Source organism: Perca flavescens, chromosome 15, assembly GCF_004354835.1.
Source record: "Perca flavescens isolate YP-PL-M2 chromosome 15, PFLA_1.0, whole genome shotgun sequence".
NCBI lineage: Eukaryota > Metazoa > Chordata > Actinopteri > Perciformes > Percidae > Perca > Perca flavescens.
Genome location: NC_041345.1, coordinates 8,709,034 through 8,736,582, shown reverse-complemented (window position 1 = coordinate 8,736,582; position 27,549 = coordinate 8,709,034). Strand labels below are relative to the sequence as shown.

The 27,549-nt window shown below is 37.6% G+C and overlaps 12 gene segments (V, D, J or C); all 12 read left to right on the top strand.

Moving 5' to 3' along the window:
- The window catches only part of LOC114569375 (Ig heavy chain V region MPC 11-like), a 4,918-nt gene extending 1,026 nt beyond the window's left edge, over positions 1-3,892 (top strand). The window contains 3 exon segments of the V gene segment in view: positions 1,436-1,679; positions 3,431-3,498; positions 3,587-3,892. Of these exon segments, the coding sequence occupies positions 1,436-1,679; positions 3,431-3,498; positions 3,587-3,892 (618 nt within the window).
- Positions 3,893-4,565: 673 nt separating this feature from the next.
- Positions 4,566-6,228, top strand: LOC114569373 (Ig heavy chain V region G4-like). The segment is given in 3 exon segments: positions 4,566-4,625; positions 4,761-5,068; positions 6,169-6,228. Coding segments are annotated over 3 exon segments (414 nt in total).
- A 29-nt stretch (positions 6,229-6,257) lies between these two features.
- Positions 6,258-6,744, top strand: LOC114569372 (Ig heavy chain V region 914-like). The segment is given in 2 exon segments: positions 6,258-6,346; positions 6,437-6,744. Coding segments are annotated over 2 exon segments (363 nt in total).
- Positions 6,745-7,837: 1,093 nt separating this feature from the next.
- Positions 7,838-8,439, top strand: LOC114569125 (immunoglobulin heavy variable 3-23-like). The segment is given in 2 exon segments: positions 7,838-7,981; positions 8,107-8,439. Coding segments are annotated over 2 exon segments (363 nt in total).
- A 1,319-nt stretch (positions 8,440-9,758) lies between these two features.
- On the top strand, positions 9,759-11,279 carry LOC114569128 (Ig heavy chain V region 6.96-like). The segment is given in 2 exon segments: positions 9,759-9,904; positions 10,958-11,279. Coding segments are annotated over 2 exon segments (363 nt in total).
- A 1,957-nt stretch (positions 11,280-13,236) lies between these two features.
- On the top strand, positions 13,237-13,834 carry LOC114569147 (Ig heavy chain V region 914-like). The segment is given in 2 exon segments: positions 13,237-13,389; positions 13,478-13,834. Coding segments are annotated over 2 exon segments (360 nt in total).
- A 3,914-nt stretch (positions 13,835-17,748) lies between these two features.
- Positions 17,749-18,329, top strand: LOC114569135 (immunoglobulin heavy variable 3-48-like). The segment is given in 2 exon segments: positions 17,749-17,907; positions 17,996-18,329. Coding segments are annotated over 2 exon segments (363 nt in total).
- A 2,274-nt stretch (positions 18,330-20,603) lies between these two features.
- Positions 20,604-21,146, top strand: LOC114569370 (Ig heavy chain V region MC101-like). The segment is given in 2 exon segments: positions 20,604-20,646; positions 20,743-21,146. Coding segments are annotated over 2 exon segments (447 nt in total).
- A 432-nt stretch (positions 21,147-21,578) lies between these two features.
- LOC114569366 (immunoglobulin heavy variable 1-3-like) lies at positions 21,579-22,148 on the top strand. The segment is given in 2 exon segments: positions 21,579-21,666; positions 21,763-22,148. Coding segments are annotated over 2 exon segments (435 nt in total).
- Positions 22,149-22,668: 520 nt separating this feature from the next.
- LOC114569153 (immunoglobulin heavy variable 3-66-like) lies at positions 22,669-23,220 on the top strand. The segment is given in 2 exon segments: positions 22,669-22,811; positions 22,898-23,220. Coding segments are annotated over 2 exon segments (357 nt in total).
- A 2,323-nt stretch (positions 23,221-25,543) lies between these two features.
- Positions 25,544-26,123, top strand: LOC114569133 (immunoglobulin heavy variable 3-30-3-like). The segment is given in 2 exon segments: positions 25,544-25,664; positions 25,752-26,123. Coding segments are annotated over 2 exon segments (363 nt in total).
- Positions 26,124-27,084: 961 nt separating this feature from the next.
- Positions 27,085-27,492, top strand: LOC114569181 (Ig heavy chain V region 5A-like). The segment is given in 2 exon segments: positions 27,085-27,173; positions 27,263-27,492. Coding segments are annotated over 2 exon segments (255 nt in total).
- Positions 27,493-27,549: the final 57 nt, after the last annotated feature.

The window sequence follows — 27,549 nt, the reverse complement described above, 5'->3', positions numbered from 1 at the left end:
GTCTGTTTCTTTAAACATCTGCAAACACTGAAACCATTAAAAGTCTTTTATTAAAACCTGCAAAATATATTACTATTCACATGATTCTGGCTGCTGTCAATGTTTTTATGTTTGCACCAAATACAGTCAGTAAGCAAATATATGAAAAAAGAAATGCAGGTAGCAGCTACTACACAGCTTGGATCAGACAGCATGCAGGGAAAGGACTGGAGTGATTGTCCATGGTGGTGTTGCATCCACCAAACTACAAAGATTCACTGAAGAACAATTTCAGTATCGAATTAAGACTCTCCCAGTGACTCATCAGTAGACCTGAACAAAAACCCCTCAGAGCCTGAACACTTGTAACATGAAGCCACCAGAGGAGGAGCCCTCAGACCACTAATGGTTTCAACACCAGCTCACTGTTACAGTAACAATCTAAAATGTGTTTGTCAGACAACCAGGTTCCACAATTCTACCACTACCCCTAGTCTTGTCAAGAGAACCATCTGGAAGGGCTTTGAAACTGAACTTGCCATTCAAAACTCTTTTCATTATCCATTTCTACAAGGCTTGTTTCAAAAACAACATTAGTGGTGTTAAAACTAAAGAGGATCCAGAAGCACAAATCACAATATAACTCTTTTATCAAAACAACTAGTGGCGTTAAAGCATTTGCATTTTGACAGCCCTAGTTTAAATACTTGGAGGTTTCAATCACTGAAATATCCTTGTCTGTACTCCCACAAGATAGACTGAATTAGACTTTTTAGAAAGTGTTTAACATTAACCTTATTTTATTAATTATAAATGAATGCAGCTGAATTTTTCTCAAAAGTTGAATTTTTTACTCTGAATTTTAATAGTTTAAAAATCGTGTTTGATCTAATAACATTGTACATAAGCTTTATTCACAAAGAAAACAGCAATTTGATCAAAACACTTTAGAAACGAGATGTTGTTTACTTATCTCAAGTCGACAAGGTGATTTATCTACTACATGAACTTAAAGCAAATTTTTGAATGAAAATTATTATTCCAATATTTGTACTTTTAATTTGACAAACCTGATAGTAATTAAACACATTCAAATGTTACAAAGTGAAAAAATAAACAAAAAGAAAGGATTAGGTAACATCTGGTTAAAAATGTGAAAAAAAGTCAAAATGGTAAGAGATACAGTAAGGTGATTTGAAAATCACAAAATACACTTAGGATAAAGCAAAAAAGGAGGAGTCAATGCAAAACTCAGATATCTTCCACCTCTACTTATCTGAGTGCAGAGAGGAGGACAGAGAACAGTGGACACACAGTTTAACATGATGGACTATAGGACAGGACTGCTGCTTTTAACTCTCTGCTGGGCAGGTGAAGATTTTCACTGATAGTTATTAAACATAGTTCTGAATTATGTAACAACAACATTTATGTGGTTTGTTTTATATATTGACAGGTGTTGATGGTCAGACTCTGACAGAATCTGAACCAGCGATTAAAAGACCTGGAGAATCTCACAGATTGACCTGTACAACATCTGGATTGTCATTCAGTAGCTACTGGATGGCCTGGATCAGACAGGCTCCTGGAAAAGGACTGGAGTGGGTTGCTAGTATCAGTTATGACAGTAGCAGCATCTACTACTCTCAGTCAGTCCAAGGCCGGTTTACCGTCTCCAGAGACAACAGCAGAGAGCAGCTGTATCTGCAGATGAACAGTCTGAAGACTGAAGATTCTGCTGTTTATTATTGTGCTCGACACCCACAGTGACTGGAGTTGGTTGAGCAGCTGTACAAAATCCTGCAGTATTCTTACTGGGCTGATGAAGCCAAATAATGAAGATGATATATGAATGTATTATTTATATCATATTTTTATATCATATATTTTTTAATATTCCTACTTTTTTCTAATTTTTTTCCCCTAAATTTGACATTATGTATCATTTTTAGATAATACATTACCCTTTGTCTCTTCATTATTTAACGTCCTGCTTTCCTGAGAAATATTATTACTCAACATTAAACACACAAAAACACAATAAAGATCACTTGTTGGTAAAAGTGCCAAAAACATCACAACGATCTGGTTGCTTAAATTAAACTACTTCAACTCCTGCAGTAAGAAACATTTCTTGTCTTTCCTCAGATCCCGTTCTTATAGATATATTCTTAGAAAAAAATACAATGTTTTAGCTTTTGTTGTTTTTAATAAAATCATGAAAATGTGCCCTGAAAAATATAGACATTATTAACCACCAACAATAACCATTATATACATTAAAAAAAATATCTTACCTTAATTTCAATTTATTGAATTAATTTAAAGGATAGCCCCTTGATATGTATATCATTTATAGAGGGGGTCCTATCCTCGTATGTGAGATATACTGTATGTGTGTATGTGTTTTTTGTGTTATGGTTGTCTAAGCTACTGGATGCCTAAAATTTCCCTCGGGATGAATAAAGTATCTATCTATCTATCCATCTATCTATCTATCTATCTATCTATCTATCTATCTATCTATCTATCTATCTATCTATCTATCTATCTATCTATCTATCTATCTATCAATTATCACTTCCTTACAAAACAGCCAAAGACAGCAAAACAATCCTTGTCCTGTAATGAATAAAATAAATACTACATACACATTTCAGCCATGTGGCATCTAAAGCAGGAGTGACAAATAATGTTACATTTTCTTTCATAAAAACCCTAGAATGCTTCAGTCTCAAGTTTCTCTGTCCTCTATATGGAAACACTTAGTTCTGCTTATCTCTTTGATTTTGACTGACTGCCACTCAAAACTACAATTTTATACTCAGACCCTTTGAGAGCTTGCTTCACCCCAACAAAAATAGAACATTTAGGTGCTGGATCAGCAGTGACTGATTCTTCATGTATTCATTTAGTTGTATAGTTCTCCATTTCATCATTTCAAATCAATTTCAATATAAACAGCTAGAAGACTGAAGGATCTGCTGTTTATTCTTGTGTATGTAAGTCATTGGGTTGGAAGCTGAATGGATACTGTAGTAATACTGCAATAAGGCAAACTTTTACTTCCTTGGCTCTTGGAGGAAAAACTATGTATTCATTTGTCACATTGTTTTCTCTATTAGCAGTAATCCACCTCACTTAGGTGAACAATAACCTTTTAAATTAACGTCTTAGACTGACATTACAGCTTGTACTGTATACATTGAACTACACACCACACAATCTTACCCTCTTAGAAATGCACACAGTTGAAACACTGTCCAAACACACTGAAAAATAAGCAAAACAACGAACAACATCTTTAACGTTGTATCTCAGTCTGTTTCGAAAACCTCTCTCTCTCTCTCTTTCTCTCTCCACTGCTAAAATGTAAATTCACACTGAAGCATAATCCCCAACCCACCCATTCTGTCAACACAATATATAATCCCCATAACAGCCTCTGCAGGTGCAGACTGAGTCAAGTTCCCACCATGACAGTTGTACAGAGTGTCCTCCTCTTGGCTCTCATTTCAGGTGAGTGAAGTCGGTGTTGAGCGAAGGAGGAGAAAAGGAGCTTTGGATGTCAGCTGGCTCCCTGTAATCTAAACTCTGTCTCTTCCAGCTGCTCAGGGCCAGTCCCTCACCTCCTCTAGAGCCAGTGGTGAGCAGAGCTGGACAACCTGTCACTCTGTCCTGTAAGGTGGACGGACTGTCTCTAGCTTGGCTGCACTGGATTCGTCAGAAACCAGGGAAAGGACTGGAATGGATCGGACGCATCGATAGCGGAACTGGCACAATATTTGCCCAAAGTGTCCAAGGCCAGTTTTCCATCACCAAAGACACTTCTCAAAATCGTGTGCACTTAGAGGTTAAGAGTCTGAAACAAGAAGACTCTGCAGTTTATTATTGTGCACGAGAGCCACAGTGACACACAACACTACTAAGCTGTACAACAACTGAATAACACTGATCTCTGTGTGAGAAGCACTGAAGCATGTCAGGGCTGTGAAAACACATGTTCCACTGAATGATTGACAATTTATAATGAAAGATATGTCATTAATAAAAAACTGTATTTGTCAGCATGTTGGGACAGTTTATCATGACTCAGAGCCTGCATTTGTAAAAAGATTATTGAAATTAGAAAATAAATTCAATATATTATAATATATATAAGTTCTTTCCTAAAAATAGCTCTACAGAGATGCAAACCACCAACAGTCCTGCAAAAATACCCAGCACCCATGTGACTCAACCATACATTTTACATTACATTGTTCATTTGTGAGTTCATTTAACGTAAACCTTACAGATAATCCTTAATTTTTTTTACTTTTTGGTTATATGATAAAACACTACAAAAAAGTGATCATGTTTCTGGATGTGATATTGTATATAGCATAGAAGGAAAAGCAATTATAATAAAAAAATGAAAGAATAATAAATTCTACAAATATATTTATTATTGTACAAATTACACAGAGTGCTGGTTTAGGAACCACTCCCTCCCCATTATGTCCTGATGCAAATCTTCAGTCTGTGCAGTGTACTTCTGTCCTGCTGACTGCTCTTGTACTTTGTGTGGAGCATCAGATGTCACATCTCCAGCCTCAGGATGATGAACACACTCACTCTTCTGCTGGTTACTCTCTCTCTGCCCTGTGAGTTCTCCTGCTTCTTGCTGTTTTATCTTTTCTCAGACAACATGGACTGATGGTCAGTCAGTGACACCAGAAAACCTTCCAGATGACTGTCTCACTTTCTTCTGTGGTTCTTCTCTCCTTTCATCTCATCAGGTTGTCCAGGTCAGAGTATGGAGTCCATTCCTTCCAGTTCAGTAGTGAAAAAGCCTGGGGAGACTCTCAGTCTCTCCTGCAGGGGATCTGGCTTCACATTTAGCTGCTGTGTTATGAGCTGGATCAGACAACCTGCAGGAGAAGGACTGGAATGGATAGGGAGCGGATACTCTACTTCAAGCAGAAACACTTATGCCAGCAGTGTGCAGGGCCGTGTAGAAATCAGTAGAGATGACAGCAACAGCATGGTGTATCTGAGACTGTCCAACTTAAAGCCAGAGGACTCTGCTGTGTATTACTGTGCCAGAGTAACACACTGGTTAAAGGAAGCAGAGAGGCTTGACAAAAACCAAATTATTTCCCAAGAACCTACAGGTGGCAGTAGAAGATAAGACGTCAGATGATACTAAGGAGAATATGACAGTGTCTCTAAACACACACACACAAATTCATGACCACAATGGAAGCAACAGCTGATGTTGTGGTTTGTGACTTCCTGTTTTTTAGTGTTATTTTTATTTCATTTTAATAGTTTATTTAGATAGGGACAGTGCATATTAATGGACATCAGTACAAGTACACAATGTAGATATGCTAGAGTTAGCACCATAGCTAATTTTCATCTATTGCACATAGGCAGATACATAAAATTAAAAACATGAAAACAGTAACAAGCATGCAACACCCTCATAGTTTGAGAGGCAAGACAAACACTAACAACAGTCAAGACAAAATACAACAGAACATACATTGTTACACATAGTGAAATGTGTGAGGCAGTCAAAAGTTAAAAGTGAGTGCAGCTTTGGTTTTCTAAAAGCCAGAATTTTAAACGAGTTTTAAAATTGATGTATGTGGGACGGTCCCTTATTGTGGAGGGAAGGCTATTCCAATATTTATTTCCCTTTACTCACAAAACAGTGTGTCCAAAAGTGGTGCGCCTAAAAGGTATTACACAGTCCCCCTTGGTGGAGGCCCTTGTACTACCACCACTCTCAAATCTTTGAAAGGAATCATTCAGTGGGGGGCGGGGCACGATGATGTACAGCCCAAAACGGGCATACTTAAAAAAAATGTAATTCTCAAAACTCTATAGTTTGTTTTCCCAGTATGCTACAGTGATTAAATGATATGGCTTTTTGTTACAATTGAAATTTGCTTTTCTACAAAAAAAATTGTAATAATGTTCCTTTTTTTTGATTTTGAACAGCAGGGGTTGAGGATATATTTGGACATTTATGAATGATATATCCAGAATATGGATGGCCAGCAAATGCTGCTGAGCAAAGTATATAAATACATCTAATCTGAGTCTAAATAAATCTATCTTCCTTATTGAGAAAATCATAATCACTATGTAAAGTTATGATTTCTTTCCCCCCAGATATGTGTTGTGTTTCTCTTATAGGAGGAGGAGTCAATGCAAATCTCTGATCTCTTCCATCTCTACATATGTGTTGCAGAGTGAAGGACAGACACTAAATCACTGACATACACACTGTAGACTGGACAGAGACAACTGGCTTTAACAATGATCAGACCTGATTATTTGGTTGTTTTTCTCATCCTGTCATTTAACTGGGCAGGTAAGAACAATAGATGTTTTTCTGACAAACCTTTTACAAAGACAACATGGCTGCATTACAGTAACTAATGAGCTGTTTAAATGTCTGTAGGTACTGAGGGTCAAACACTGACTGAGTCTGAATCAGTGGTTAAAAGACCTGGAGAATCCCACAGACTGACCTGCACATATTCTGGGTTTGGTGATAATATTGATAGCGCTTGGATCAGACAGGCTGCTGGAAAAGGACTGGAATGGATCGCTTACATCAGCAGTGGCAGCAGCATCTACTACTCTCAGTCAGTCCAAGGCCGGTTTACCGTCTCCAGAGACAACAGCAGACAGCAGGTGTATCTGCAGATGAACAGTCTGAAGACTGAAGATTCTGCTGTTTATTATTGTGCTCGAGAGCCACAGTGACACAGGAAGGAGCAACGCTGTACAAAAACTCAACATGTCAAAACAAGTCAAATCTTTGATTTCTTCTGTTCTCATTCTCAGAGTAAGCTTTAGTTCAACATCAATTACTGCAGACAATCTAAAATGTGTTTGTCAGAGAACCAATTTCCACAATTCCACCACTACCCCTAGTCTTGTCAAGAGAACCATCTGGAAGGGCTTTGAAACTGAACTTGCCATTCAAAACTCTTTTCTTTATCCATTTCTGCTCAAGGCTTGTTTCTGCTAGCCACCCACAACATTACTGTGCATCACTTCCTGGTTTCCCAAAACTAAAGAGCGTCCCGAGGCCCAAATCACAAAACATGCATGCATTAATCCTACATCAAAAACAACTAGTGGTGTTAAAAACATTTGCGTTAACTCTTTATTATGGAGTTAATTTTGACAGCCCTAGTTGAAATATTTGGAGGTCTCAATCACTGATACATCATTGTCTGTTCTCCCACAAGACAGACTGAATTAGACTTTTAGAAATCTTTTAACATTAATTTACCTGATTTAAGTGATTATGTAGAAATACAGCTGAATTTTCTTCAAAAGTTGAATTTTCTGCTCTGAATTTTTTTAGTTTAAAAATCGATGTTTGGTCTAATAATATTGTACATAAGCTTTATTCACATGAAAAACAGCAATTTGATCAAAAATAATTTTAGGAGACATGAGATGTTGTTTACCTATCTAAAGCCAACAAGATGATTTACCAACTACATGAACTGAAATCAATGTTTTGACTGAAATTATTAATAATAACTTTTATTTATGAACTGTAACATTATTTCATTATTTGTACTTTGCATTGGACAAAAGTGAGAGTAAATGAACACATTCAAATGTTACAAAGTGGCTTAAAGTAAAAACAAATAAAAATAAAGGATTAGGTAACATCAGGTTAAAAATGTGAAACAAAGTCAAAATGGTAAGAGATACGGTGAGATGATTTGTGAAAACACAAAATACAGTTAGGAGAAAGTCAGAAAAGGAGGAGTCAATGCAAAACTCTATTCTAGTTTCATCAAAGAAGATTATAGATTCCAGTCCAGATGTTTCCTCCCTGTGAGGAGGAGTCGATGCAAAACTCAGATATCTTCACCTCTACTTATCTGAGTGCAGAGAGGAGGACAGAGAACAGTGGACACACAGTTTAACATGATGGACTATAGGACAGGACTGCTGCTTTTAACTCTCTGCTGGGCAGGTGAAGATTTTCACTGCTCTCGATTTGACATTCCCATTTGTATTACTGACATATTTCACACAAAGATTTTCTCTGATCTGTGTACCAAGGTAATGTATGACATGCTTATCGTTTTTGGTTTGTAGGTGTTGATGGTCAGACTCTGACAGAATCTGAACCAGCGATTAAAAGACCTGGAGAATCCCACAGATTGACCTGTACAACATCTGGATTGTCATTCAGTAGCAGATGGATGGCCTGGATCAGACAGGCTCCTGGAAAAGGACTGGAGTGGATTGCTGCTATCACTCATACTAGTAGCAGCACCTACTACTCTCAGTCAGTCCAAGGCCGGTTTACCGTCTCCAGAGACAACAGCAGAGAGCAGCTGTATCTGCAGATGAACAGTCTGAAGACTGAAGATTCTGCTGTTTATTATTGTGCTCGAGAGCCACAGTGACTGGAGTTGGTTGAGCAGCTGTACAAAATCCTACAGTATTTTTACTGGGCTGATGAAGCCAAATAATGAAGGTGTTATATTAATGTAATATTTATATCATATATTTTATACATTATATTTTTAATATTACTACTTTTTTCCCCCCTAAATTTTACATTAAATATCATGTTTAGATAACAAATTAACCATTGTCTCTTCATTATATAATGTCCCATTATCCTGAGAAATATTATTACTGAACATTAAACACACAAAAACACAATAAAGATCACTTGTTGGTAAAAGTGCCAAAAACATCACAACGATCTGGTTGCTTAAATGAAACTACTTCAACTCCTGCAGTAAGAAACATTTCTTGTCTTTCCTCATCCTCCCTGGGCTGATAAACTCTGCACTGTCTCACATGACTGATGTCCTCAGGTCAAGTTATTCAAAATGAGACAACACAGACATTTGAGTATGATTGTTGTATGACTGGCTTATTTTTGTCCCAATGCCAGTGGCGTCCTCAATGACCCTCAGTAGCTCAAAGCTCTATTGAAAATAAAGTATAAATCGATAAATTCTTCTTGTACATGTTGTCTCTGGGTACATAAAGCGGCTAAAGAAAGATTTCAGACAAATTAGGAGGCAGCAGGTACAATTTGTATAGAGAAAACAACCTGTTATGGACTCCACTCCCATAACCCCTTATGCATGTTTACTCCACAAGACTCCAAAAACTGCAGATAAACATACTGAACATCATTTAAAGTTTAAAGTTTAAAGCGTGTAGATGTTGCCGCGTCATTGTCACAAAGTGACGCATGCGCAACTCACATCTGCACTCGACTCACATCGGGTAGTGACAAGGGAACAAGAACAGGGCTTCAATAACAAAAACATTTTTGGGTGTCACAAGTGAGTAATCTTTCTGTTTAAAAGTAGCTACAATTCCTGTTTTAAAACTCTAGAGGGCAGACAAGGACTGGCTTTAACACTTATCCCAGTGATGTCCATATACAGGAACAAAAGACAGGGAAGTGAAGCAGTATGTTTTATTTTCAGCCCCTAATGCTCCAAATATTGATGTTCTCCTCCGCATGATAATCTGTTACAAACATTTCTGCCATGAAATGACCATAAACCTTCAAAATGCCAAATCCAGGTGTGCTGGGCACCACTGCTTCAATGAATCAGATGACAAAGTATGCTTAAATTATTGTAAAGTTGATAACCTAGTTACTCATTTTAAAATAGCATTTAAAATGGACAAACTAATATGGACAACTCCTAGTCAATAAAAATCTATTCTAGTTTCATCAAAGAAGATTATAGATTCCAGTCCAGATGTTTCCTCCCTGTGAGGAGGAGTCGATGCAAAACTCAGATATCTTCACCTCTACTTATCTGAGTGCAGAGAGGAGGACAGAGAACAGTGGACACACAGTTTAACATGATGGACTATAGGACAGGACTGCTGCTTTTAACTCTCTGCTGGGCAGGTGAAGATTTTCACTGAGGTGGTCGTTTTTGGAGCAAAAGAGGAACGATTGAAAGTCAGCGCTCAGCTTCAAACGACAATGTTAAAAACAACAGACAAAGCCAGAAATCTTGGTGTAGTCATGGACTCAGACCTGAATTTTAAAAGCCACATTAACATAATTAAAAAATCGGCCTATTATCACCTTAAAAATATATCAAGGGTTAAAGGGCTTATGTCTCAGCAGGATCTGGAAAAACTTGTCCATGCTTTTATCTTCAGTAGACTTGACTAATGTAACGGTGTCTTTACAGGTCTCCCTAAAACATCACTCAGACAGCTGCAGCTGATTCAGAACGCTGCTGCTCGAGTCCTCACTAAAACCAAGAAAGTGGATCACATCACTCCAGTACTGAAGTCTCTACACTGGCTTCCAGTGCCTCAAAGAATTGATTTCAAAATACTTTTACTGGTTTATAAATCACTAAACGGTTTAGGGCCAAAAGACATTTCTGATCTGCTACTACATTATGACCAAACCAGACCTCTCAGGTGGTCTGGGACAGGTCTACTTGTTGTCCCCAGAGTCAGAACTAAACAGGGGGAAGCAGCGTTCAGTTTTTATGCTCCACATCTTTGGAACAAACTCCCAGAAACCTGTAGGTCCGCTGCAACTCTCAGTTCTTTTAAATCTAAGCTAAAGACCTATCTTTTTGATGTTGCTTTTCTTTAAATAATCTATTTTATTAACTTTAATTTCTTATACTGCACTGTAACTGTTATTCTTATACTGCACTATCAATTTTATTCTTGTCTGTTAATGTTTTTAAATTTGTTTATTAATGTTTTTAAATTGTTTTTAATTGTCTTCTAACTGCTCTTTAATGTTTTATGTAAAGCACTTTGAATTGCCCTGTTGCTGAAATGTGCTATACAAATAAAGCTGCCTTGCCCTGCCTTGCCTTGATGTTGATTTGATATTCCAATTTGTATTACTGACATATTTCACGTGAAGATTTTCTCTGATCTTTGTACCAAGGTAATGCATGACATGCTTATCATTTTTGTTTGACAGGTGTTGATGGTCAGACTCTGACAGAATCTGAACCAGCGATTAAAAGACCTGGAGAATCCCACAGATTGACCTGTACAACATCTGGATTTTCATTCAGTAGCTACTATATGGCCTGGATCAGACAGGCTCCTGGAAAAGGACTGGAGTGGATTGCTACTATCACTCATACCAGTAGCAACATCTACTACTCTCAGTCAGTCCAAGGCCGGTTTACCGTCTCCAGAGACAACAGCAGAGAGCAGCTGTATCTGCAGATGAACAGTCTGAAGACTGAAGATTCTGCTGTTTATTATTGTGCTCGAGACCCACAGTGACTGGAGTTGGTTGAGCAGCTGTACAAAATCCTACAGTATTTTTACTGGGCTGATAAAGCCAAATAATGAAGGTGTTATATTAATGTAATATTTATATCATATATTTTATACATTATATTTTTAATATTACTACTTTTTTCCCCCCTAAATTTTATATTAAATATCATGTTTAAATAACAAATGAACCATTGTCTCTTCATTATATAATGTCCCATTATCCTGAGAAATATTATTACTGAACATTAAACACACAAAAACACAATAAAGATCACTTGTTGGTAAAAGTGCCAAAAACATCACAACGATCTGGTTGCTTAAAGTAAACTACTTCAACTCCTGCAGTAAGAAACATTTCTTGTCTTTCCTCATCCTCCCTGGGCTGATAAACTCTGCACTGTCTCACATGACTGATGTCCTCAGGTCAAGTCATTCAAAATGAGACAACACAGACATTTGAGTATGATTGTTGTATGACTGGCTTTTAAGAACTCTGAATAAAAACAAGTAAAAATCATTCTGCATGACATTTGATATATGATTTTATTTCTGATATAACCACACACTTATGAAGGTAAAATATGTTGTTTATTACAGAAGAGTAACTTGTAAATGGATGAACTACAATTGTTTAAAAGATTTAGTTTTTTTCATTTTGTCACGTTTCAGTTCCTGAGCAGCTGTTTTCCTCTAAAAGGCTCCAAGTTTCTCTGTATGTCTGTTTCTTTAAACATCTGCAAACACTGAAACCATTAAAAGTCTTTTATTAAAACCTGCAAAATATATTACTATTCACATGATTCTGGCTGCTGTCAATGTATTTATGTTTGCAGCAAATACAGTCAGTAAGCAAATATATGAAAAAATAAATGCAGGTAGCAGCTACTACACAGCTTGGATCAGACAGCATGCAGGGAAAGGACTGGAGTGATTGTACATGGTGGTGTTGCATCCACCAAACTACAAAGATTCACTGAAGAACAAGTTCAGTATCGAATTAAGACTCTCCCAGTGACTCATCAGTAGACCTGAACAAAAACCCCTCAGAGCCTGAACACTTGTAACATGAAGCCACCAGAGGAGGAGCCCTCAGACCACTAATGGTTTCAACACCAGCTCACTGTTACAGAAACAATCTAAAATGTGTTTGTCAGAGAACCAATTTCCACAATTCCACCACTACCCCTAGTCTTGTCAAGAGAACCATCTGGAAGGGCTTTGAAACTGAACTTGCCATTCAAAACTCTTTTCTTTATCCATTTCTGCTCAAGGCTTGTTTCTGCTAGCCACCCACAACATTACTGTACATCACTTCCTGGTTTCCCAAAACTAAGGAGCGTCCCGAGGCCCAAATCACAAAACATGCATGCATTAATCCTACATCAAAAACAACTAGGCTAAAAGCGTTTGAGTTAACTCTTTATTATGGCGTTAATTTTGACAGCCCTAGTTTAAATACTTGGAGGTTTCAATCACTGATACATCATTGTCTGTTCTCCCACAAGACAGACTGAATTAGACTTTTAAAAATTGTTTAACATTAATTTACCTTATTGATTATGTAGAAATGCAGCTGAATTTTCTTCAAAAGTTGAATTTTGTGCTCTGAATTTTAAAAATCGATCTTTGGTCTAATAATATTGTACATAAGCTTTATTCACATGAAAAAAAGCAGTTTGATCAAAGATAACTTTAGGAGACATGAGATGTTGTTTACCTATCTCAAGCAGACAAGGTGATTTACTTACTACATAAACTGAAAGCAATTTATATTATACATATTACATTATTCCATAATTGGTACATTGCATTGGACAATCCTGAGAGTAAATAAACATATTCAAATGTTACAAAGTGACTTAAAGTAAACAAAAAAAAGATTAGTAACATCAGGTTAAAAATGTGAAACAAATTTGAAATGGTAAGAGATATGGTGAGATGATTTGTGAAAAGACAAAATACAGTTAAGAGAAAGCCAAAAAAGGAGGAGTCAATGCAAAACTCAGATATCTTCACCTCTACTTATCTGAGTGCAGAGAGGAGGACAGAGAACAGTGGACACACAGTTTAACATGATGGACTATAGGACAGGACTGCTGCTTTTAACTCTCTGCTGGGCAGGTGAAGATTTTCACTGACCTTAATTTGAAGTTGTCTTTAAAACATTACCAAAATAGAAAAGCAACTGATTATTTTCTTTATTTGACAGGTGTTGATGGTCAGACTCTGACAGAATCTGAACCAGCAGTTAAAAGACCTGGAGAATCCCACAGATTGACCTGTACAACATCTGGATTGTCATTCAGTAGCTACGGGATGGCCTGGATCAGACAGGCTCCTGGAAAAGGACTGGAGTGGGTTGCTACTATTGATACTGGTAGTAACAACTACTACTCTCAGTCAGTCCAAGGCCGGTTTACCATCTCCAGAGACAACAGCAGAGAGCAGCTGTATCTGCAGATGAACAGTCTGAAGACTGAAGATTCTGCTGTTTATTATTGTGCTCGAGAGCCACAGTGACTGGAGTTGGTTGAGCAGCTGTACAAAATCCTACAGTACTAATTTGTATCGCTATATCCTAAGAAATATTATATGTATTGATATGTTATACTGAAATACTTGAAGGTTATAGTCACTGTTATTTTAATGTATTGTTATCCCACATGAAAAAAAATAATTACACTTTATATATTATATTAACATGTTCAAGCAATAACAACAATTTTGTTGACATCTGAGCTTTAATGCTTATCATCTAATAACACTTGAATTTTTTTTAAAGTCTGTTTCATCATTACTGAAGAAACAACAACACACACTTATTATCAGAATCAGTCTACTGTGGGAATGAGTGTGGAGATGAAGAAGGTTGGTGAGCTAAGAGAGGGCCTGGTCATATAAAGGATTTGTGAGTAAAAAGAAAATGTAAATCAGTGATCAGCTGAGTTCTTAAAGTCTGTTACAGACTTCAGAGGGGTGTACACTGCTATCCCGAATTAGTTGACTTTACTAAAAATTTGTGTGGAAACCTGTTGCCTTAAACCGTCTAAGTTTTTACACAAGGTGAAACTTAACAGGTCAAGTTGTATTAACACAGAGCGGTAAGTTGATGCAGTAGACAAATCAAGTTTACATTACTGTAGTAGTCAGTAGTCTCGCTTTGCCAGACCTTCCTCCACCGCAGTGCTGTGGAGGAGGGTCTGGCTAGTCCACACAGCATTCCTGGATGCGAGAAAAACTTCTCTGCTCTGGTTTATTGGCATTTCTATAAACCAATCACAATAGTCATGGGCGGCGCTAAGCGCTGTATGGAGCAACGGCGCCTCTGCAAAATATCCTCGGCCTGGAACTTGTTTTGGTGGAACTTGTACGTTCTAAAGTTGTTTTAGTGAAATACATCGACGGCAACGGAGCAATCCCGGAAGTGGTCGGTACTAAAAATCATCAGTAAACATAAATAGTTTTTTTCTGGAGACATGTTGTCTGAAGTAAACATGTTAAAGCTTTAGTGCGTAACTTTTTTATATTAGTGAACGTCAGTCACATTCAAGCTATTGCCAAAATTAGTTGATACAAAGCTAATTAAGACTATCAGCTCCACACAACTCTCTCTGTATTTCTCAGTATGGCTATGTTCAGTTACTGGTGTTGTCCGGCGACTTTTGCGCGCAAAAAATCAAGCAAAGATAATTACCTCTTCTGAAGAGTCCATCATTTTTTAAAAGACCAGAGTCTGAGGAGAGGAGGATGTGATGGTAAATAAATACATACTTTTAAAGATATATTCCTCTTTTTCTGGGGACTAATGCTTTGAAAAGATGTACACTGCGAAAAGACAGATTTCTTTTGCATATAGTGGATTATGAAAAACAATTAGGAGCATGCATGCAAAATGTTCAAGTAACAGAGTTTTTGACACATTGAACAGCTGAAATGGTGGAACAGCTTGATAAAATAATGTAGGGTTTTTGCATTTCTTAGGATTTATTTAAGTTTATTTAAAAATATGTACAGTTTTTTTTCTTCCCTCAATCCAAATAAAATGAATGGGCTTCAGTTTTAGTGAGGTCTGCATGTATAACGTTAACTTACAGCTTACTGCAGTGGTTCCCAAACTTTTTCACATCAAGGACCCCTACACTGACACAAATTAGACCACTGACCCCCATTTGATAAGCTTTTGTTCCCAGATCCCCCATCTGATCTTCTCTTTGATGTTTTACTACAGAAAGCGTTTAAACCCATGACCCAAATAGTTATACATTCTGTCATTGTGTATGAACTTCTGTCAGAACCCACTTTTTAAAACACTCACCAGCCTACCAATACTTCATTGTTGTTCTCTCACTCGCGCCAAAAGCGAAAAAAAAACTCTTCTGTGATTGGACATTGCGGCTCGTGGAATTGTGGGACTTTTTTTTAACAACGAGCAATGAGACAAAAAAAGATCACAGAAGGTGATAATAGTAACTCCTACACTGCTCATAAATGATATCTCTGGATTACACATTTATTTTTAGGGGCAAATGTGAGTGAAATACTCACATTGTAAAGCTCTGCCTGTATGTGTAATTTATGTATATTTTTTATGTATTGTATGCAGGATGTTTACAGTAAAATACCTTGTTTCCAGGCCTTCAAGGTTTCTTTTCGTCATTTAGTCTTAATTGTTCCGTTCTTAAAATAATCACACATCACCAGCAGCAGGTAATGTCCATCTATAATGTTCCCTTTTAAACCTGTAGAGGGAGGCCTATGCAAACTCTTCCTTCTTTATAAACACACCAACAGCATCTGTAGAATCATTAGAGGCAGAACAACTGACAGTTTCATACATCTCAGAAAGACTTTGATCAGACATCAGTTCATTGCAGAGTTTGAAATATGATTGTCTGGTGTTTATTTTTTGTAGTCACTATTAATGGTGAGGAAATCATTTTTTGCAGTTACAAAGTAAAAATTAGTTTTTTTAAATGCTCAATATTTTCAAGTGTGATGGATGATGATTATTTCTTTCCTTACAGGAGTTTGGAGTGAGATCAAACTGGACCAGTCTTCCTCTCAGGTGAAAAGACCTGGAGAGACGGTGAAGATGTCATGTGTCACTTCTGGTTATAGCATGACAAGCTACGGTATCAACTGGATACGGCAGAGACCAGGAGAAGGTCTGGAGTGGATTGGGTGGATAAACACTAATACAAACACTCCAAGCTATGCCAGCTCCTTTCAGAACCGTTTCAGTTTTACTCAAGATGTTCCCAGCAGCACTCAGTACCTCGAGGTCCAGAGCCTGACAGCAGCAGATTCTGCTGTTTACTTCTGTGCTCGAAGAGACACAGTGACTGAAGACAGTGGAGCAGCTGCACAAAAACCTCCACAGACAACAAACAGCAATGTGATCTTAATGACATCTGAGTCCCCCCGTTTGCAAAGCACTTTGATATGTTTACATAATATTTATATATATTTTACTTTATACTTATGAGTAAATATATATTGTCTTTATTATGTTTAATCACTCAGAGCACATGTGTCAAACTCAAGGCCCGCGGACTAAATCCGGCCCCTTGCACATTCTGATCCGGCCCGCATATCAATTTAGGTTCACAATAGATTTTGGCCCACCTAAAAAAAAAACATGGGAAACTGTTTTTCAACTTGCAATGACGCCACACTCAAAGCAGAATTTGGCTGACTTTGAGACTCAGAAATTCCCCCAGAACCAGAGAGTTTGCATATATTTTGGCTGTGAAAGAGCTTGTTGTGAGTCAGCTGTGTGGAAGCCTACTTAGAAAATGTAATCATTTTTGATCGATTTGCTAAATTCTAGGATGTCTTTGGAACTTTTTTGCTCACTTTTTCAGGGCTTTATGTGGACCAAACTGTCAGTAAGAAGACTATATGAGACATGCAATAACTGAGTCAAAGATATTTGACTTTTTCGATGAAATAAAAGCATGTTAATAAACTCTCCATGTCTGGCCCTTGGTGTGATTCTCTTTTTCCACTGTGGCCCCTAGTGAAATTGAGTTTGACACCCCTGAATTACAGTATTAGACAGAGTTTCTTCAATAATTGTCAAAGCATCATCTACTGTAATACTAAGTTGCCAAAGTCAAGTACAAACCATAATGTTATAATAGTATGTAATGGTGAAATGACAAAAACGTAATTGTCAAAAATTATATTAGCTGTTAATCAGAATGAAATTGTACATGATTGTAAATACTCCATTTGCTGCATATTGTTCTCAGAATGACTAATGAGAAACAGAGCCTTGATAACAAGGTTAATTATGATTTAACACATTTGAATAAACCTTGTAGCTTAATGTGTCAAAGTTAATTTGTGTTTTATTAGAATAAATGTGGTTGTGGTGTTAATACTGAAACATTTACACAAATTAAAACATGTCAGACAAAGGTCAAACAGCTGACTTGGAGGGTTGACTCTGAATCAGTTTCATTAAATATCTCCAGTCCAGATGTTTCCTCCCTGTGAGGAGGAGTCGATGCAAAACTCAGATATCTTCACCTCTACTTATCTGAGTGCAGAGAGGAGGACAGAGAACAGTGGACACACAGTTTAACATGATGGACTATAGGACAGGACTGCTGCTTTTAACTCTCTGCTGGGCAGGTGAAGATTTTCACTGATCTTGATTTAAAATAGCTTTTATTTGGTGTCATCAGCTTATTTCACTTGATGTTTTTTATCCTCTTGACAGGTGTTGATGGTCAGACTCTGACAGAATCTGAACCAGCAATTAAAAGACCTGGAGAATCCCATAGATTGACCTGTACAGCCTCTGGGTTTAATTTAGGCGGCTATCACATGGTCTGGATCAGACAGGCTGCTGGAAAAGGACTGGAATGGATCGCTTACATCAACAGTGCTAGCAGCAGCATCTACTACTCTCAGTCAGTCCAAGGCCGGTTTACCATCTCCAGAGACAACAGCAGACAGCAGCTGTATCTGCAGATGAACAGTCTGAAGACTGAAGATTCTGCTGTTTATTATTGTGCTCGAGAGCCACAGTGACACAGGAAGGGGCAACACTGTACAAAAACTTAAAATGTCAAAACAAGTCAAGTCTTTACTTTCTTCTTTTCTCTTTCACATAATAAGGTTCAGTTCAACATCATCAATTATTGCAGATCCCCCATATATAGTTGAAGCAGACGTTAAATATTCTGTTAATCTGTTGGTTCTGTTGTAAATTTTAATCTATTTGTCTGACATGTTTGACTTGTGTTAGACAATTTGTAATTAAAAACAAATGGAAACTGAGTTTGTTTTAAGTGTAATGTGTCAAAAATATATTTCATAACACAATTTAAAGCTTTACCTGTGACAGGACAGTCCATCCTTCTTTTATAGTCTGTCAGTGTCCTGTTGACCCAGCCAGCCTCTGTGACTTTGCAGCCAGGTCAACGTCTGACCATCACCTGTCAGGTCTCTTATTCTGTTAGCAGCTAGCCTACTAAACAGCTTGGATCAGACAGCCTGCAGGGAAAGGACTGGAGTGGATTGAACGTGGCTGTGTTGGATACACAGCATACTACAAAGATTCACTGAAGAACAAGTTCAGTATTAACTTTGACTCTTCCAGCAAGACAGTGACTCTAAATAGACATAATGCAGCCTGAAGACACTGCTGTGTATATAGGCCATTTTATAGTCATGCGTAAAACTGACGTCGTAGCTCCGCAGACCTCCACAGACCCCTCTGTGTCTACGCTGGACCGTACACCGTAGTCTGACGCGCACCTCTCGAAAAATTTAAATATACGTCGCAGCGGCGCACATCGCTCGGCCATGGCTTGGTAGCGTTGCATTTCCCCCGACTCATTTCCTGGTTCTCCTTCTCCATAATAAACGTGAAATCAAGGAGAGGGTTAACTCTTCCTGCTACAGATTTCCCATCTTGGTCAGAAGACACAGGGGAGACACTTTGTTTCTCTCACTATGACTCTACAGTCGCTACTCGCTCCGAAGCTAATCGCCGTCACTCTCTCACTTCTCCCTCGCTCTACAACACACTCCCCACACACACACACACACATGCCGGCTCGACGCACACACCAGCGCACAAGTATAGACATCAGGCCACTTATGTAAGCTATGTCAAAAGCTCTGCGTGGAGCCTCCGCAGAACCAAAAACAGCCTTAACACAAACAGACGCGTAACTATCGGTAAGCAGGGTAAGCGGTGCTTACGGGCCCGGACCAATCAGGGGCACGCGTGACTGGAAGATATTGATTGACAGCCGAGGCCCCCTATCGCATTTGGCCATTGAACAAGCAGGAGTGAGAACCTGGTGAGAACGGGTCAAATTAATTTCCTTGTTTCAGAGACCGTTCTCTTCACGTGTGTCACTCTAACATCTCACATTTATCAACAAAACGTACAGCGAAAGACCGTGCAAAGCATTTCAGATCGTCCTGCCAACCTGTAGACATTTTAACATCACTGTATGCTTTAACGATTTTTCACTCTAAAGTCATCAATCAATCAATCAATCAATCATCTCATCTCTTATATGCTGTGTCTCTATGATCCTATCCTGTCCTATTCATGGTAGCCTACTCGTGGACATTGCGCCATCATCACGTGCTGTAGTAGGGGGGGGCCCGCCTTGATAATCCTGCTTAAGGGCCCGGTGTTGGCTTGTTACGCCACTGAACACAAACCATCAGTAGACCTGAACAAAAACCCCTCAGAGCCTGAACACTAACATGAAGCCACCAGAGGAGGAGCCCTCAGACCACTAATGGTTTCAACACCAGCTCACTGTTACAGCAAGGAGAGAAACTTACACAAACCAAATGGTTCTTAATTCAATTTAATAATTATTTAAATCATAACTGCATCAGTAACGGAATAGTCTTTAGGAAACATCATTGTAATGTTAATTAGTCAAACTACAAAATAAAATTATTTTCATTAACTTTCTAACATGTATTTGTCAGAGATTCAAGTTCCACCTTTTCTTTGTGTGAGATGAAGACCTGAACATCTTCATTTTGAATTATTCAAGTGATGGAATAAATTCAGTGATTTAAATGAATCGCTTCTCTTCCATCATAACATTATTTACTTTTCATTAACAATCAAACATATGTTTGTCAGAGATTCAGGTTTCACCTTCTCTTTATGTGAGAACACCTGAACATTATATCTTAATTTTGAGTTATTCAAATATACTTTAGTCAGCTGATTTACTATCATCAGTATGTAAATCAGCCTCCTTGTGTGTAGCCTCATAAAGAAGTGAAGTGTGTGTGTCAGTGAGAGACAGAAGAGCTGACATCAGTTCAGCTTCAACATCAACATGTTCTCTGTAGCTCTGATACTGCTGCTGGCTGCTGGATCCTGTGAGGAGCTTTCAGTGGATTCACTCTAATACACACATTAGAAACCCTGAATAGTCAGATGAATGATGGAGATAATGTTGATTTGTGTTTCCACAGGTGTGAACAGTATTGATCTCATCCAGACAGACTCAATGGTTGTGCAGCCTGGACAGTCTCTGACCATCAGCTGTCAGGTCTCTGGTTATTCTCTGACTGATGACAGCTATGCAACAGGTTGGATCAGACAGAGTGAAGGAAAACCAATGGACTGGATTTCCCATCAGTGGGGTGGAGGTAGCCTTCATCAAAATGATGCTCTGAAGAACAAGTTCAGCTACAGCAGAGACACTTCTGCTCTAACAGTGACTCTAAAAGGACAGAATATGCAGCCTGAGGACACAGCTGTGTATTACTGTGTACGTTACCCCACAGTGATACAAACCACCAACAGACCTGCACAAATACCCAGCAACCAGCATGACTCAACAACACACACATTTTCTAAATGTGAACATAAATAAAGACAGCACTCTTTGCAGCGTTAATAAACATTAACGGTTATGGAGTTATTTTTTCCTGTCCAATGCAAAGGGATAGAAAATAATATAATAATTTTAAGCAGCAGCTATATATCTTCACAAATAGGATGTAAATGTCCCTTCTGGTATTTGGCCTAGATGAAAAAGCTCTAAACTGCTACATCGTGAGCTAACGAACATTGTATAAGATTGTATTTTATTTCCCATTATCTTCTATCGGTCCAGAAATCAGTTTCATATTTCACAGCTTCCTCTGCTGATGTAGAGATACTCTACTTATGGAAATGTATCTGTGTGACATGTTCCCATTTTAAACCTGTAGAGGGAGGTCTATGCAAATGCTTCCTCTCTTATAAACACACCATCAGAAACTTGTACCAGAAAACTGGGACGGTTTGATATATTTCTGAAACACTCAGATCAGAGCACTGAACGACGATTGTTTCTCCCAGAATGGAAAATACCATTATCTGGAGTGTGTTAATTATAGTTACTATTCATGGTGAGAAAAAAATAATTCTGCTTTACTTCTTTAGTAAATGTCCAACCTGTGATTTACAAGTTTGTTGGATGATTATCACAATCTCTTTCCTTACAGGAGTTTGGAGTGAGATCAAACATGACCAGTCTTCCTCTGAGGTGAAAAGACCTGGAGAGACAGTGAAGATGTCATGTATCATATCTGGTTATAGCATGACAAGCAAGAATATTCACTGGATAGGACAGAGACCAGGAGAAGCTCTGGAGTGGATTGGGTGGATGAACACAGGTTCAAACTCTGCTAGCTATGGCAGCTCCTTTCAAAGCCGTTTCATCATGACTGAAGATGTTCCCAGCAGCACTCAGTACCTCGAGGTCCAGAGCCTGACAGCAGCAGATTCTGCTGTTTACTTCTGTGCTCGAGATGACACAGTGACTGAAGACAGTGGAGCAGCTGCACAAAAACCTCCACAGACAACAAACAACAATGTGATCTTACTGTAATGACACCTGAGTTTTCTCACCACCTGAAAAGCACTTTGATATAGCCACATAAAAGTTCCATATATTTTAAACTCACGAATACATATTGATGTTACATTCTCTACAGTAATAGACATAGTTCTTTCATTTGTCAAACCATTATCTAAATTGCCAAAGTCTTATTCATAAGTACTAACCATGAATGGTATAATAGTATGACACAGTGAGATCAATACAAAGCAGTTGTAATAAATGATACTAGATGTTGGTGATCAGAAACCAATTATTTATATTATTGTGAATGCTCTCATGTGCTGCCCATTCTGCTCACAGAGACCAATGAGAAACAGAGCCCTGATACCAAGATTAAACATAATTTAACTAATTTGAATAAACCTTGAGAAAAACAGATTTAATTTGTGTATTATTAGAATACATGTGGCTATAGTGTTAATAGCGATAAACATGTTACACAAATTAAGATTCTTGCACATTAATTTCCCAGTTTCATTAAATATCTCCAGTCCGGATGTTTCCTCCCTGTGAGGAGGAGTCGATGCAAAACTCAGATATCTTCACCTCTACTTATCTGAGTGCAGAGAGGAGGACAGAGAACAGTGGACACACAGTTTAACATGATGGACTATAGGACAGGACTGCTGCTTTTAACTCTCTGCTGGGCAGGTGAAGATTTTCACTGATCTTAAGTAAACATAGTTTTGAATTGTGTAACAACTAAATTCATGTGATTTCTTTTTATATCACGACAGGTGTTGATGGTCAGACTCTGACAGAATCTGAACCAGTGATGAGAAGACCTGGAGAATCCCACAGATTGACCTGTACAGCATCTGGATTAACAATCAGCGGCTACTATATGGCCTGGGTCAGACAGGCTCCTGGAAAAGGACTGGAGTGGATTACGAGTATCTACAGTACTAACATCTTCTACTCTCAGTCAGTCCAAGGCCGGTTTACCGTCTCCAGAGACGACAGCAGACAGCAGCTGTATCTGCAGATGAACAGTCTGAAGACTGAAGATTCTGCTGTTTATTATTGTGCTCGAGACCCACAGTGACTGGAGTTGGTTGAGCAGCTGTACAAAAATCCTACAGTATTCTTACTGGGCTGATGAAGCCAAATAATGAAGATGATATATGAATGTAATATTTATATCATATATTTTATACATTATATTTTTAATATTACTACTTTTTTCAACACTAAATTTTACATTAAATATAATTTTTAGATAACAAATTACCCTTTGTCTCTTCATTATATAATGTCCCATTTTCCTGTGAAATATTATTACTCAACATTAAACACAGAAAACACAATAAAGATCACTTGTTGGTAAAAGTGCCAAAAACATCACAACAATCTGGTTGCTTAAAGTAAACTACTTCAACTCCTGCAGTAAGAAACATTTCTTGTCTTTCCTCATCCTCCCTGGGCTGATAAACTCTGCACTGTCTCACATGACTGATGTCCTCAGGTCAAGTCATTCAAAATGAGACAACACAGACATTTGAGTATTATTGTTGTATGACTGGCTTTTAAGAATTCTGAATTAAAACAATTAAAAATCATGCTGCATGATATTTGATATATGATTTTATTTCTGACATAACCACACACATATGAAGGTAAAACGTGTTGTTTTTTACTTTAACTTTAACTTGTAAATGGATGAACTACAACAGTCTAACGTGAGGGTTCGGTATGTGGTGGTGGATCACTCTTTATGAGAATAAACAGGATGGAGACAGATAACTTTTTCAAGCAGTACTTTACTGACCACTACTCACAACAACAACACTACCTTGTTCGGACCTTTCACGTGACTCCACTAACCAATCAGAAGCGAGAACTTAGACTGAGGTAAACGTGATGGAATCAGAGCGGCAGATTCAACAGAATATTCTAATTGTGTTAAATATGTAAACATGTAAATATGTAACTAATAATTGTGTAACATAAATATGTAAATGATTAACTGACTAAACATTGTAAATACATTTCTAGTAAATTAACTCAAATATAAATTATATTAAATTCTGTGCCTAACAACTTTCAAATATGAATTAACTCCACTTCTAAACCTTACAATAGTTTTAATCTTTTGTTAAAGGATTTAGTTTTTTGCATTTAGTCGCAAACACTGAAACCATTACAAGTCTTTTATTAAAAACTGCAAAATATATTACTATTCACATGATTCTGGCTGCTGTCAATGTATTGATGTTTGAAGCAAATACAGTCAGTAAGCAAATATATGAAAAAATAAATGCAGGTAGCAGCTACTACACAGCTTGGATCAGACAGCATGCAGGGAAAGGACTGGAGTGATTGTACATGGTGGTGTTGCATCCACCAAACTACAAAGATTCACTGAAGAACAAGTTCAGTATCGAATTAAGACTCTCCCAGTGACTCATCAGTAGACCTGAACAAAAACCCCTCAGAGCCTGAACACTTGTAACATGAAGCCACCAGAGGAGGAGCCCTCAGACCACTAATGGTTTCAACACCAGCTCGCTGGTACACTAAAGGATGAAACAGTCTTTAGCATTTTTTTTTTAAATGGTGATTTATCTACAGTACAGTATGAATGAATCCTCAAAATGTCAGTTTCTCTTTCATAACATTGTTATTTCTTTTCGTTAACAATCCAAAATGTGTTTGTCAGAGAACCAATTTCCACAATTCCACCACTACCCCTAGTCTTGTCAAGAGAACCATCTGGAAGGGCTTTGAAACTGAACTTGCCATTCAAAACTCTTTTCTTTATCCATTTCTGCTCAAGGCTTGTTTCTGCTAGCCACCCACAACATTACTGTACATCACTTCCTGGTTTCCCAAAATTAAAGTGCGTCCCGAAGCCCAAATCCCAAAATGTGCGTACATTAATCCTACATCTAAAACAACAAGTGGTGTTAAAGCGTTTGCGTTAACTCTTTATTATGGTGTTAATTTTGACAGCCCTAGTTTAAATAATAATTTACCTTATTTAAATAATTAAAAATAAATGCAGCAGAATTTCTTCAAAAGTTGAATTTTTTGCTCTGAATTTTACTAGTTTAAAAATTGATGTTTGGTTAAATATTATTGTACATAATCTTTATTTACATGAAAAACAGCTATATGATCAAAAATGACTTTAGGAGACATGAGATTTTGTTTCCCTATCTCAAGCCGATGAGGTGATTTACCTTATACATAAACTTAAACCAATTTATATTATTCATATTACATTATTACATAATGGAATGTTCAAATGTTACAAAGTGACTTACAGTAAAAAAAGTCAGGTTGAAAATGTGAAACAAAGTCAAAATGAGATACGGTGAGATGATTCGTTAAAAAACAAAATACAGTTAGGAGAAAGCCAAAAAAGGAGGAGTCAATGCAAAACTCAGATATCTTCACCTCTACTTATCTGAGTGCAGAGAGGAGGACAGAGAACAGTGGACACACAGTTTAACATGATGGACTATAGGACAGGACTGCTGCTTTTAACTCTCTGCTGGGCAGGTGAAGAGTTTCACTGATCTTAATTTGAAGTTGTCTTTAAAACATTACCAAAATTAAAAGCAACTGATTATTTTCTTTATTTGACAGGTGTTGATGGTCAGACTCTGACAGAATCTGAACCAGCGGTTAAAAGACCTGGAGAATCCCACAGATTGACCTGTACAACATCTGGATTGTCATTCAGTGGCAACTGGATGGCCTGGATCAGACAGGCTCCTGGAAAAGGACTGGAGTGGGTTGCTACAATAACTCATACCAGTGGCAACCTCTACTACTCTCAGTCAGTCCAAGGCCGGTTTACCGTCTCCAGAGACAACAGCAGAGAGCAGCTGTATCTGCAGATGAACAGTCTGAAGACTGAAGATTCTGCTGTTTATTATTGTGCTCGAGAGCCACAGTGACTGGAGTTGGTTGAGCAGCTGTACAAAATCCTACAGTAGTCATTCTTTCAGGCTGGTAGTGCACACATTTGAAATATTTTTCATAAAATGTATATATATAAACATTTTATATTAAATTTTTGTTGTTTTCAGGTTGTTAAGTTGTTTTATATCCTGTAATGTTGTTCACATATATGTTTTTATTATAAATTAATAATACTCCCTGCATTATACACAAACTTGAAAACACATTAAAAACACAATAAAGATTACTCATTGATACAGGTCCAAAGGTCCAAAGACAGCCCAACAATCTGGTTGTGAAAATTAAACTTCTACAAATACCTTACATTTCTACAAAGTAAGACACACTTCTGTCTGTAAATGATATGATGTGGAATCTATGAGAATGAAAAATAATGTTACTGTTTCTTTTATAAAATCACTAGAGGACAGTCAGTGTCTAGTTTCTCTCTCCTCTGTTACTAAAAGGAGAAAATCAGATCTGCTGTTCTCATTGATCTTAACTGACTGATACTCCAACTCTAAAATTATAATTAATTAATATAGCTCTGTAATAAAATCAATAGGTAAATAAGAATATGTCACTCTTTCCATCACATACTGTAATTTCATTAAAATTATTTCTAAGAGAAAACAACTGAAAGTGGAGATGATGATGACAGCATTTAATGTTATTGTTTAGAATTAATTTACTATTGTGTATTGAGATAACTATTTTACATTAAAAATATTAGTAATGTTTGAAGATAGAATAATAATATAGTCATTAAGGAATTATTGGTGTGTATTAACACAAATGAAAGTCTAGATAATAAGTGGAGACAATATTGACAGTTTAATGCAATAAAGTTATCTGTTATCTAGATATGAAGAAATCAAAAATGACTTCACTCTGCAGAAATAACAACACTGAACAAACTATTCTATTGACTCCAGTTAGACCAACATTGATGCTTCAAATGTTTGATTTTATGCAAACTCAGTGACCTTCCTTGTTTCTCAGCTATAAAAACATCACATCAGGCTGTCAGTGGAGTTCACAGCACGTCAGTTTCAACATAAACCATGTTCTCTGGAGCTCTGCTGCTGCTGTTGGCAGCTGGATGTGAGTCTCTCTGGATTTGTTAAAGTCAACAGTTCTTCTTTTGCTGTATAACTTGATCATTTGTTACAAAACATTTTCTTTTTTAACAGGTGTGAAGTGTGAACAGTTGACCCAGCCAGCCTCTGTGACTGTGCAGCCAGGTCAACGTCTGACCATCACCTGTCAGGTCTCTTATTCTCTCAGCAGCTACTACACAGCTTGGATCAGACAGCCTGCAGGGAAAGGACTGGAGTGGATTGGAATGAAATATACAGGCGCTTCATACTACAAAGATTCACTGAAGAACAAGTTCAGTATCGACTGAGAGACTTCCAGCAAGACAGTGACTCTAAATGGACAGAATGTGCAGCCTGAAGACACTGCTGTGTATTACTGT